This window comes from Antechinus flavipes, chromosome 3 (genome assembly GCF_016432865.1).
Source record: "Antechinus flavipes isolate AdamAnt ecotype Samford, QLD, Australia chromosome 3, AdamAnt_v2, whole genome shotgun sequence".
NCBI lineage: Eukaryota > Metazoa > Chordata > Mammalia > Dasyuromorphia > Dasyuridae > Antechinus > Antechinus flavipes.
In genome coordinates this window covers 10,001,150-10,014,898 of record NC_067400.1, presented here as the reverse complement: position 1 = coordinate 10,014,898, position 13,749 = coordinate 10,001,150, and the positions used below count along the sequence as shown (strand labels likewise).

The following is a 13,749-nucleotide window of genomic DNA, read 5'->3' as shown; positions in this document are numbered from 1 at the left end:
ACGTATATATGCACACATATATATAATCTGTATACATCTGTACATATATATATAATCTGTATACATCTGTACATATATATGCACACACACACATATATATATAATCTGTATACATCTGTACATATATATAATCTGTATACATCTGTACGTATATATGCACACACATATATATAATCTGTATACATCTGTACATTATATATAATCTGTATACATCTGTACATATATATGCACACATATATATAATCTGTATACATCTGTACATATATATATATAATCTGTATACATCTGTACATATATATGCACACACACACACATATATATATAATCTGTATACATCTGTACATATATATAATCTGTATACATCTATACGTATATATGCACACACATATATATAATCTGTATACATCTGTACATTATATATAATCTGTATACATCTGTACATATATATGCACACATATATATAATCTGTATATATCTGTACATATATATATAATCTGTATACATCTGTACGTATATATGCACACACATATATATAATCTGTATACATCTGTACGTATATATGCACACACATATATATAATCTGTATACATCTGTACATATATATAATCTGTATACATCTGTACGTATATATGCACACACATATATAATCTGTATATATCTGTACATATATATATAATCTGTATACATCTGTACGTATATATGCACACACATATATATAATCTGTATACATCTGTACATATATATAATCTGTATACATCTGTACGTATATATGCACACATATATATAATCTGTATACATCTGTACATATATATATAATCTGTATACATCTGTACATATATAATCTGTATACATCTGTACGTATATATGCACACACACATATATAATCTGTATATATCTGTACATATATATATATAATCTGTATACATCTGTACGTATATATGCACACACATATATATAATCTGTATACATCTGTACATATATATATATAATCTGTATACATCCGTACGTATATATGCACACACATATACATAATCTGTATACATCTGTATCCACATATCTCTGTTACAATAAAATCTACAACGAACTAACACAGACAAACGTATATTTAGATTCATTGACCTGGAAGCCTCCGTGTGACAGATGGATATTTACATGGATTAATGTATATGCATGTCATGCACTCACACAGGCAGAGACAGAGGGTATATCTCTCCCAGAGGCACGGTCTCCCAGGACACGGGCTGCTGCAAAGGCCCAGCCCGGCCTGAGTCTGGTCCAACGTCCTCCTCTGAGGACGTCCGGCTCCCAACCCTCTCCCTGGCCCTCCTCCGTGGAGCCCAGCGGGGCCCAGCGGGTGCCCTATTTCCCAGAAGCCGTCCTGCCCGAGGGCCACTCCGGGGCTTCCAGAGCCGTGACCTCCCTGCGTGCTGTTGCAAGGACATCGGCGTCAGCTCCGGCTGCTGCCAGCCCTTGGAGATCTCCCCTGACCGCCGGGCCACAGGAAATGCCTGTCCGCTAATTCGATCCGTCACGCACATTTCCACAGTGTGAGGCACATTTTCCTATGTGGGCTTCGCAGAGCGGGAGCAGGCTCCTCTTCCCAAATGGCCAAAGATGCCCCCTTCCCGCTCCCAGGCCAGTCTGGCCTCCTGAGGTGCCTGTGGGGCCGCTGGGGGTGTACGGGAGCTTCTCTCTGACCCAGCCCTTCTGCAGCCTCCCGTGTTCCCATAGCAGATTTCTCAACCCCGACAGAACAGGGGTCTGGATCTTGCAGGGGTCCAAGTCTCACACGGGTCTGGGTCTCGCAAGGGTCTGAGTCTCGCAGGGGTCTGAGTCTCGCAGGGGTCTGAGTCTCACAGGGGTCTGGATCTTGCAAGGGTCCAAGTCTCACACGGGTCTGGTCTCGCAGGGGTCTGAGTCTCGCAGGGGTCTGAGTCTCACAGGGGTCTGGGTCTCGCAGGGGTCCGGGTCTCACACGGGTCTGGGTCTCGCAGGGGTCTGAGTCTCGCAGGGGTCTGAGTCTCGCAGGGGTCTGAGTCTCACAGGGGTCTGGATCTTGCAAGGGTCCAAGTCTCACACGGGTCTGGGTCTCGCAGGGGTCTGAGTCTCGCAGGGGTCTGAGTCTCACAGGGGTCTGGATCTTGCAAGGGTCCAAGTCTCACACGGGTCTGGGTCTCGCAAGGGTCTGAGTCTCGCAGGGGTCTGAGTCTCGCAGGGGTCTGAGTCTCACAGGGGTCTGGATCTTGCAAGGGTCCAAGTCTCACACGGGTCTGGGTCTCGCAGGGGTCTGAGTCTCGCAGGGGTCTGAGTCTCACAGGGGTCTGGATCTTGCAAGGGTCCAAGTCTCACATGGGTCTGGGTCTCGCAGGGGTCTGAGTCTCGCAGGGGTCTGAGTCTCACAGGGGTCTGGGTCTCGCAGGGGTCTGAGTCTCGCAGGGGTCTGAGTCTCACAGGGGTCTGGGTCTCGCAGGGGTCCGGGTCTCACACGGGTCTGGGTCTTGCAGGGGTCTGGGTCTCACAGGGGTCTGAGTCTCACAGGGGTCTGGATCTTGCAAGGGTCCAAGTCTCACATGGGTCTGGGTCTCGCAGGGGTCTGAGTCTCGCAGGGGTCTGAGTCTCACAGGGGTCTGGATCTTGCAAGGGTCCAAGTCTCACATGGGTCTGGGTCTCGCAGGGGTCTGAGTCTCGCAGGGGTCTGAGTCTCACAGGGGTCTGGGTCTCGCAGGGGTCCGGGTCTCACACGGGTCTGGGTCTTGCAGGGGTCTGGGTCTCGCAGGGGTCTGAGTCTCACAGGGGTCTGGATCTTGCAAGGGTCCAAGTCTCACATGGGTCTGGGTCTCGCAGGGGTCTGAGTCTCGCAGGGGTCTGAGTCTCACAGGGGTCTGGATCTTGCAAGGGTCCAAGTCTCACATGGGTCTGGGTCTCGCAGGGGTCTGAGTCTTGCAGGGATCTGAGTCTCACAGGGGTCTGGGTCTCGCAGGGGTCCGGGTCTCACACGGGTCTGGGTCTTGCAGGGGTCTGGGTCTCACAGGGGTCTGAGTCTCGCAGGGGTCTGGGTCTCACAGAGGTCCGGGTCTTGCAGGGGTCCAAGTCTCGCAGGGGTCTGAGTCTCGCAGGGGTCTGAGTCTTGCAGGGGTCTGAGTCTCACAGAGATCCGGGTCTCGCAGGGGTCCGGGTCTCACACGGGTCTGGGTCTCGCAGGGGTCTGGGTCTCACAGGGGTCTGAGTCTCGCAGGGGTCTGGGTCTCACAGAGGTCCGGGTCTTGCAGGGGTCTGGATCTCACATGGGTCTGGGTCTCACAGGGGTCTGGGTCTCACAGAGGTCTGGGTCTCACAGAGGTCTGGATCTCACAGGGGTCTGGGTCTCGCAAGGGTCTGAGTCTTGCAGGGGTCTGGGTCTCGCAGGGGTCTGAGTCTCACAGGGGTCTGGGTCTCGCAGGGGTCTGGGTCTCACAGGGGTCTGAGTCTCGCAGGGGTCTGGGTCTCGCAGGGGTCCGGCTCTCACACGGGTCTGGGTCTTGCAGGGGTCCGGGTCTCACACGGGTCTGGGTCTTGCAGGGGTCTGGGTCTCACAGGGGTCTGAGTCTCGCAGGGGTCTGGGTCTCACAGAGGTCTGGGTCTTGCAGGGGTCTGGATCTCACATGGGTCTGGGTCTCACAGGGGTCTAGGTCTCACAGAGGTCCAGGTCTCACACGGGTCCCTCTTTTTTCAGCTGGACCGGGCGCTGAGTGTGGAAGCTGGACAGAGGGAAGGAGAGAGCAGTCCCACCATCTGGGAGATGAAGCGGAAACTGGAGGGGGCCGAGAGGGCCAGCCAGCGGAGGCTCCAGGCCTACCAGGAGGGGCAGCAGCAACAGGCGCAGCTGGTCCAGAGGCTGCAGAGCAAGGTGGGAGTGTAGCACAAGCCGGAGCCCACCCCTCCCGGCCTTGCCCTCACTGCACTCAGTGCAGAATCAGAGGGACTTCCCAGGGGCTCTCCCGTACCCCTCGTTGTCCAGATGGAGAAATCAAGGCACAGGTAGAGGACTTGTGTGAGGGCCCACCACAGACCTGGAGCTTGTGAATGAACAAAGGATTTCTTGGAAGTGTCTCTCTTTCTAGAGAAGAAAGCACTGGGGTCTCATGCAGAGACCCTTGATTCCTTGAATTCTGGCTTTAGAGCCAGGAGGACAGAGGCCTGAGGTCTGTTCCAACCACTCACTTGAGGATAACTCTCTGGGCCTCAGTTTCCCTCCCTGCAAGATGAGGAGTCTGGGCTTGGCAACACTTAAGGTCCTTCCCAGCTCTATGCTGACCTCTGCTCCAGCTGCTGAGATGGCAGCTCCTCCCAGGATGTCCCCAGGTGAGTCCCCCAGGGCCGGCACTCCTGCTGCTGGGGCCTTCAGAGCCCGGGCCCCTTCCGCCCCTTCCCACTGGTCCCTGGCTCTGTCCCCTTCCATGCTTCTCGGTATCGTCCCCATCAGAATATAAGCTCCTGGGGGCAGGGACCAGCTGGCTTTTTCTTCTTGTAGCTCCCCATCTTGGTAGCTCTCTGGCTTCGGAAGTGCTTTAAAGGCTCTTTAATCGCCCACTTCCACCATTACTATTCAATATTGTATTAGCTAGCTTCTGCAATAAGAGATGAAAGGGAAATTAAAGGAATTGGAGTAGGCAATGAGGAAACCAAATTATTACTCTTTGCAGATGATATGATGGTGTACTTAGAGAACCCCAGAGATTCTATTAAAAATTATTAGAAATAATCCACAACTTTAGCAGAGTTACAAGATACACAATAAATCCCCATCAATCCTCAGCATTTTTATACAGCATCGACAAAATCCAACAGCAAGAGATACAAAGAGAAATCCCATTCAAAATAACTCTCAGTATCTATCTACCAAAGGAAAGTCAGGAATTATATGAGCAAAACGACAAAACACTTTCCACACAAATAAAGTCAGACTTAAATAATTGGAAAAATATCAAGTGGATAGGCCGAGCAAATGTAATAAAGATGACAATACTCCCGAAACTAATCTATTTATTTAGTGCTAAACCAATCAGACTCCCAAGAAAAGATTTTAATGATCTAGAAAAAATAACAACAAAATTCATATGGAAGAACAAAAGGTCGAGAAATCTCAAGGGAATTAATGAAAAAAAAAATCCATTGAAGGAGGCCTAGCTGGACCTGATCTAAAACTGGATTATAAAGCGGCGGTCACCAAAACCATTCGGTATTGGCTAAGAAATAGATTAGTCGATCCGTGGAATAGATTAGACTCACAAGACAAAATAATAACTTTAATAATCTAGTGTTCCCTGGGAGATGAATATAAACTGCTGGCATTTTTGTTTTTCTTCCCAGGTTATTTCTGCCTTCTGAATTCAATTCTCCCTGTGCAACAAGAGAACTGTTCGGTTCTGCACACATATATTGTATCTAGGATATACTGTAACCTATTTAACATGTAAAGGACTGCTTGCCATCTGGGGGAGGGGGTGGAGGGAGGGAGGGGAAAAATCGGAATAGAAGTGAATGCAAGGGATAATGTAAAAATAATAATAATAATCATCATCATCATCTAGTGTTCCACAAACCCAAAGCCCCCGGCTTTGGGGATAAGAATTCACTATTTGACAAAAACTTCTGGGAAAACTGGAAATTAGTATGGCAGAAACTAGGCGTGGACCCACACTTAACACTGTACACCCTCCCCTGTGTGCCCCTCCCCCCTCAGGTACTGCAGTACAAACAGAGATGCGCGGAGCTGGAGCAGCGCCTGGTGGAGAGGACGTCTGAGTGGGAGCACCAGAAGGCGATGGTCAGTGAGTGCGGGCGTCCTCCAGCCTCAGTGGCCCCGGGCGGCGCTTTCTGCTTTTGCTCCCTCTCCCCAGCTTTCCCATCCCCCCTCCAAGAACTCGTGCCCCTCCCTCATCTTTACCCTATAACTAATGGCTACAACAGAAGCAGCAGCCCCTGATTTTAAAGTCCAGACAAATCTCCCCCTGCGACAGAGGAGTAGGGCCCGCGGGCGGTCTACAGAGGAGGAAACTGAGGCTTCAGCTTGCCCCGGGCCATCCCCAGGGCCGCAGTGGGGTGGGGAGGAAGAAATGGACGGGAGGATGGGGAGTGTCGGGAGCGAGATTTGAACCGGGGGCCGCCTCCCTCGAGGCCAGCGCCCATCCTCCCTCCACCTCGGGAGCGCGGGTCGGTGCGCTCTCCGAGCCCCTCCTGAGCCAGCTCGGCCCGAAGTGATGGGCTGAGTGCGGGCCGAGTGCCGAACGTGTGCTGCAGTGGCCACTCGGGTGTCCCTTCCTCCAGGGCGCAGCCAGTGTCCCGGGTTGAATCGCTCCTCTTGGCCGTGGAGTACAAATCGGGCCCCCGGGGGCATTCCCGTAGTATGCGCCTCTTTTCACCGGCTCCCATAGCCACACGTGTCTCTCAGAGGCACCTCTGCCCACTCTCCCTTGCGGGGACTTTCCTGTTGGTTTCTCACGGAACCAACAAAGTATCCTCAGGGTACCCGCCATGGCTCCCAGGTGCCGCGGCTGCCAATGAGGGGGGTTCCGGGGAGGCTTCTGTCCCCCTCCGAATCATTCACTCTGTGTCTCGGAGATACCTCGGCGCTCCCCCAGCACCAAAACTTCTGTGCCAATCAATGAGAATCATCGCGGCCGGGAAGCCTCCTCATCCCCGCCAGCAGCACTCCAGCACTGGGCGTCCAGTGGCTACATTGGGCCTGAGATCGCCCCACTCTTAAAGCCGTGGCCGCTTTGGTCCCCAGGTTTCCCATTCTAAAATGGATATAAAATAGCCTAAGACCCTTTCTAAACCCTAAATGCCAGCCTTCTCTTAATGTACAATAAATACAACTTTTGCTTGACTGCCATGATCTAACTACCCAGTTGACTTTGATTGAACTTGGAGGTCACTGAAATCCTCAAATCCTTTTCAGAGCCCTACCTTCCCCTTTTTATATCCATCAAGTGGATCTTTTGAGCCCAGGGGTATAATTTTACATTTATCTTTTTTTATTTCACCGAGTCAGATTCCAACCAACCTTCTCACCTTTCAAGATCTTTTGGGATCCTGAATGTGGTCTATCTATGGGCCGAATCATTTGTGTAAAACAAGAAATTGCATGCTAGACTTGGTGTCCAGAAGACTTGGGTTCAAAGTCTACCTCAAATACTGTACCTGGACAAGTCATTGTAGTTCAGGGAACCTGTTTTGTCCTCTGGAAAATGGAGATAATAATACCTGTATTACCTACTTTGTGGTCTTGTTATTAGGTTCAGTAGAGAAAATGGATGCAATGTTAGTTAATATTATTAAGTTAACTAAATGTCAGCCACAAAGTGCCTCTTATTTACCTGACAAAAGGCCTCTTGGATCCATAGCAGAACAGTGTCAATACTCCATCTGACCATCTCTGAAAATAGCCCTCCGTTTCCTCTTTGGGAAACTGATATCAGTTGTTCTGTCCCCCAAATGTCTTAGTACTAACTTTCCCTCTGACCCGGGAGCACTCCCTCCAGGCCCCAGAGCTGGAACTCTCACCAAGGATTCCGGGATGGCTGATAATCATAGCCCTTCTCCTTCCTTCCACCCACCCATCCCAGATGCAGACCAAGCTCCAGTCCGCTGAGCTGCGACTGCGCCAGTCAGAACACACGTTCAGCTCAGACTTGGATGAAGCCCTCACGCGCCTGGAAGAAGAAGAACAGAGGTGAGCCTCTGATCACTACAGGAGGACCTGCAGAAGTCACAGACCCGGGCCAGAAGGACCCTCAGAGGCCTCTGTCTGAGTCCCACTCCTCCAAGGCCCAGGAGGAGAGGCAGCTTGCCCAGAGTCAAACAGGGCAATAAGAGGACCAATTAGTGTCCCCTTTCCTGCCTGGAAGGTGGTTCATGGCCATCCTTTTCTTGTCTCCATTTGGCCTCTGCTCTGGCTCCAAACCTTACCCCTCCTGCCTGAAAAATTGCAGCAGCCCCTAAGAGGTGCCCCTGACTCTAGTCTCTTCCATGTCAAGTCCTCCCTCCATGTGACTCTGAAAATAATTTTCCTGACCATGTTCCTTCTTGGAGCAAAACTCCTCAATAGTCACACGTTTGACACATCTCACCTAAATGTTCTAGAGAAGAATGAGACCCATTTTGGTAAAACGACATATTAGGAGCCCGCTATAGCGAAGGAAAAGCATCATTTTTGTAGCAATCGGTGACACTTTGTTCCTTTATTTGGAATCTGGTCCCACGATCCCCAGTGCCCGTAGAATTGATGCGCTAATGATTTTGTTTGTTTTGCTCCCCAAATTACCAACCCCGCTAGGAGTGCGAGCCTTTCCCAAGTGAATGCTCTTCTCCGGGAACAGCTGGAACACATGCAAACCTCCAATAAGAGGCTGACTGAAGAGCAGGAGAAGTTGAGCAGCAGCATGAACAGGCTGAGGGATGAGCTGGAGCAGAAAGAACTCCGCTGGTGGAAGGAGAAAGAGGTGGTCTTTATCTTAGAGTCAGGGAGGGAGGGAGAGTGATTAGACCCAGAGGCTGCCCATCTAAACATTCCTACTGGCACCTTGGCAAGGTTCTATGTCCAAGGCCAGATTGGGGTCATTTGTGAGATCAAGACATTGGGCCGTAAGAGAGAGGACTTCCAAAATGGCACTGGGAAACTCCATTGGGATTCCGGGCACTAGCTTCCCAGTAACAAAAACTCCTCCAATTTCTCAAGCCCTCAGTCAAGGGGAGGAAAAACATGGTGGGCTCCTAAGAAGAGAGAGCAGCTCTGATTTTTTTTCCTTAATTGTCTTGTGAGTCCTGCTTTCTCATATGTTTCCATTCCATTTAGGTCCCCAGGATGGGGTAGAGAGGGACAGACAGACAGTGATCTTGTTCTAATAGTGTGTGCTTTGCTGGCCCTAACCAAGTGCCACTTCCCTACATTCTCATCACCTTACAGATGAAGGAACTGAGTCCTAGGAGGTTAAGTGAACTAGCCAAAGTCTCCAAAGTGCTCACTAAGTGAGTAAGTACTGGCTATGGAATTAGAGGCTTGGGGTTCAAATCCCAACTCTGATGCTCACAAGCTATATGACCATAAGTAAGTCAAATTAAAGTCAAATTAACCTTCCTGGGTAAGATTTCCTCTCTGTAAAATGATGGTTGTCTAGGATGTCAGACTCAGATGTAAGGGATCCCTGCAGGCAGCATGATGACTTAAAAAATAAAAAGCTAACATGATCTACGTTATATAATATTTGTATTTATTTGGTTAGGCGTCTGCCAATTACATTTTAATCTGGTTCAGGCTGTCCTGAGAGTCGCCGAGTTTGGCACATCTGCACAAGATGGCCATTGAGGTCTCTTTGGGTTCTAGATCAGGAATTCTGTGATTTCTCCAACAGACATGTAGTCACTCCTGCATTGACCAAAAATGTTAAAACAGTTGTTCCCAACCTAGAGCTCTGAGGCACTCTTGTGGAAAGAACCAAGAGGGATCCTGATTCTCTGGAGACATGCTGTGGTCCTCCGGAGCAACTTTGCAGAACTCCAAGCAGCCACTGAGAGGTGAGCTGGGCAGAGCATTTCCAGGACCCACAGAGGGGGAGATGAACAAGTGTTCAAGGTTTGGGGGTGAGAGGGTCAACCATGCACAGGCTAGAAAGCACTTGTTGGGATTCTTTCCATTATAGGTTATATTAGGTGGCTACTGAGGTCCATTCCACTCTCAAAGTCTAACGATTCCTTCGCCAGACTCATTCATCTGTCACTCTTCAGTCTGACCTCTTGACTCATTTCCAGATTTACTTTTGTCATCCCAAGCTCCAAGGAAATCCGAGGTCATGATAGGACAGTTTCTTATTAACTAATAAAACTAGTTGACTGAAATCTTCACTCCAGTTCACTAAATATTATTTACTGAATAAACTAGGGAAATCTCTTTTCCCAGCAGCGATTATTCTTATTCAATTTGCTGACAAGTAAAATCGATAAGGAAATGAAGACATGGATTCACAATAGCTTGTCACAAGAAAGTTCATCAACACTTGTCTTAAACCCTTGACATAACAATAGATGACTCCTCTTCATATTCTGAAAAGCAATCTTACTATTCAGCTCTTTCCAGATCTTGATTAAAGTCCTTAGAGAATCGTTTTCACATAACTTCTCAAGATAACAGTTAAATTCAATTTTTCAGGAATTAAATTGGTCCTTTTTTAAAAAAAAACAAATTCATATCCTTTCTTAAGTCATTACAGGAAACAGGCCTTCCAGAATTAGCTGTATTTGCCGCTTTTCCTAGGCTCTTCAGAGAATCCTCTTTACAACATCCTAGTTAAAACAGATCTGATACAAAATTTCTCCCCACAATCTTCCCATCTTCTCAAAAATCAAAAATCACACACACACACACACACAGAGAGAGAGAGAGAGAGAGAGAGAGAGAGATGCGCGTGCGCGTGCGCATAATGTTCAGACTAGCTCTCTGTAGGATCTCGGTACCAGCTGGAGTCCTAGATCATAGGTGAGGAATGAAGAGGCCAGACTCATGTGGATGGTCAAACATGGAGTCTGTTTATTCCAAATTCTCTCAGCTTTATATGCCCTAGTATTCTTACATAACCATAGCACACTGCAGATGCTAACTAATGGGGAACCACATAGACAACTTGCTATTGTGTGTAGATGTCTCTTTGCCACTTAGTATAACTCTACTTTAATTACAACACAGGTTGTCACGGGTACCCTGACTTCTCAAGAAGACTGAGAGCCTTTAGGGGGGATGGAGAGTCCAGACACTGTCAGCAGGTTCCTTTTACTGGACTAAAAAGTCTTCCACCTTGCTCAGGGTTCCCCACTAACTGTGGCCCTCTACCTACACACACACACATACACACACACACACACTCTTTCTGTTCTTGATAAGATTAGACAGGGATTCATAGAAGGATATTTTTCAACTGCCCACACAAACTACCTTTTCTGCAACATTCTATTTAGCTCTTAAAGATATGTTAACAAGATATTTAGTCTCTGTAATAGGATCACGTGAAACAGGTGTCACACAAATAATACAGATATGGCCAATAAACTAGTTTATGATATTAAATGAAGCAATAAATGCAGGCTTTATCTACTCTTTTTTTTCCCCTGAGGCAATTAGGGTTAAGTGACTTGCTTAGGGTCACACAGCTTGGAAGTGGTAAGAGTCTGAGGCCACAGTTGAACTCAGGTCCCCCTGATTTCAGGGCTGGTGCTCTATCCATTGCACCCCTTAGCTGTCCTGACCATCTACTCTTCTACAACTAATAGTCCCATAAAGAGTTTTCTCGTGATACTAAGGATTAAGTTCTACTCATATAGCTAGTAAACATCAGACAGAGAATTTAAACCCAGGACTCTCTTATTCCAAATCTAGAACATTGCCCTGAAGGATTAGAAGAACGATGAACTTAGAGGAAAGTCTTAGGTTCTCTATGTGGCGATAGGCAAATAAGTCTGACACCATGTGGTCTTTTAATTTGTGTTGTCATAGAATGGAATTTCCTTGCCTGCCGAAGTAGGAGAATAGGTGGAGTCCTCCATGACCTATGTTCTCACTTGATCATTGATATTTGAATGTCCTATAACAAAGTCTTTTATTTTGCCACGTGAGATGAGACTAACCATGGAGGTAATCATGGGAGAAATTGACTTAAAGACAAACGAGGCTATAAATGAATGCATTTCATTCCTTTCAGCTGGATATTCTTACTGATGAACAATAATTTTTAAATTATGAAAAGAAATTTAATAACAATAAAAACCACTCACTACATGGGAATTAATTTATCTAGAAAAACACATTAGCTTTAAAAAAAATTAAAAGACAACTACAGTTGTCCAGTTATAAAGAAACTCCCAGTGAGAAAATAATCAAAGAATGTGAGTGACAATGAGTGATAAATACAAATCATAGTAATATAAAGACTCATAATAATCTATAGTAAGCCACACATATACATTGTTTTAATGCAAAGTACTTTACGTACATATCTAATTTCATTTTCATAACTTTAGATCTTATAGGTATTATTAATCCTAAATTGCAGTTGTAGAAACTGAGGTTCAGAAAATATTAAGTTATTTTGCTATGGTCTACTAAGTGTCAAAAGGGGGAACTGACCCTCAAATACTCCTGACTCCAAGTACAGAACTCTATTTATGATAGATATGATTGCCAATTTATTTTTTTTATTATTATAGCTTTTGATTTACAAGATATATGCATGAGTAATTTTTCAGCAATGACCTTTGCAAAACCTTCCGTTCCATATGTTGCCAATTTCTATAGCAGCTCTGCTTTCATAATCATTTTTGGAAAGTATTCCCCCTTAAAGAGGAAGAAATACAAATTAAAATAACTTTGAAATATCACTCCAACCCCATAAAAAGATTCCTTCCTCACTCCAAAGAAAATACAATGTTGGCAGAGCTTTAGAGACGTGCACATTCATTGTTGGTAGAATTGCAAATCCATGGAATCTTTTCTGAAATCAGCCTGACATTATGTTGCAAAAGTTACAAAGTTGCAAAATTGATTAGTATCCTTAACCTATGACCCCATTACTTAGAATACAAAGTTTTCAAATTTGTTTACAAATTTCATATATTGTTTTTTCTTCTTTTTAGTTTGCAATTAAGTCCATGTTGACCAAGCTTTTTATTTTAAAGATAAAGAAACTGAGGTTTGGGGGCTAAAGTGATGAGCTGTACCCAAAGCCACTCTTCGGTGCCATCTTTTTCCCCCAACAGAGGTCTAACGGATATGAAGTCGGACCTGGCCAGGACCGCGCGCAGACTGCACACTGCATGTCTCAATCTCGACTCCAACCTGCGCCTGTCTGACAGCCATGTGCTTTCCTCTGTGGAGAAACAGGCCCGCTACAGCGCCCGGTTGGAGCAGCAGCTCCGGGACAAGGTGCGAGAGATGATCCAGTTACAGAGCCGCTGGGATGGCGAAAAAGTGGAGCTCAATTCCAGGTGAGAGCCGCCAGCCTGGATCGTCGGTCAGCGGTCAACAAGCATGCATAAAGCACCTCTCATGTGCCAGGCGCCCTACTGGGTGTACAAGTACAAAGAAGAAGCAACTCTGGCTCTCAGTGAGCTTCCCTCCTAAGGGACCACAAAAATTCTTGCAACATAAATATAAGGAGAATAAATACAAATGGGGGCAGGGACCACAGGGCCGATCTGCTCCTGGGAGAGGCCCCATTAAAGTATGAGTCTCTCCACATGGCACATAGTAGGTGCCTAATCAATGCTTATTGATTGATTGGAGCATCCCCTGTACTAACCAGTCCCTAAAAGAACAACTTCTGAGAAAGGCTGGGAGATGAAATCTCCCCGGTGGCTGGAGCCCATAGAATCAGGATCATTTCTACTGAGGAAAACACGGAGTGAGAAAAACATGGCTTAAACCCAGGAGGCATTGGATCAGTCAGTCACTCAACAAGCTTTTATGAGGTGGAGCAGTCACTCCCTCCAGAAGCTTCTCTTTTAAAAGCCCTAAAGCTGTGAGTCTCGTTGTTTTGATCCTTCCTTGAGCAGACCAGTATAAGGGTTTACTTTGGTCCAGATGCTGAGCCAGATGCCGTAAATATAACAACCCAAATGAAACAGTTCTTCACCTTAAGGAATTCCCCTTTGATCAGTGAATAACTATTGTTGCTCAGTCATTTCAGTCCTGTCCGACTCTCTGTGACCCTATGTGGGATGTTC

The 13,749-nt window shown here is 46.9% G+C and overlaps 1 protein-coding gene across 1 annotated transcript in view; it reads left to right on the top strand.

Annotated features, from left to right (window-relative positions):
* The window catches only part of LOC127556967 (rootletin-like), a 30,787-nt gene that overhangs the window by 13,963 nt on the left and 3,075 nt on the right, over positions 1–13,749 (top strand). The window contains exons 3-8 of the mRNA XM_051990473.1: positions 3,713–3,886; positions 5,723–5,806; positions 7,608–7,714; positions 8,318–8,483; positions 9,449–9,555; positions 12,784–13,011. Coding sequence (XP_051846433.1) covers positions 3,713–3,886; positions 5,723–5,806; positions 7,608–7,714; positions 8,318–8,483; positions 9,449–9,555; positions 12,784–13,011 — 866 coding nt within the window. The remainder of the gene's footprint in view (positions 1–3,712; positions 3,887–5,722; positions 5,807–7,607; positions 7,715–8,317; positions 8,484–9,448; positions 9,556–12,783; positions 13,012–13,749) is intronic.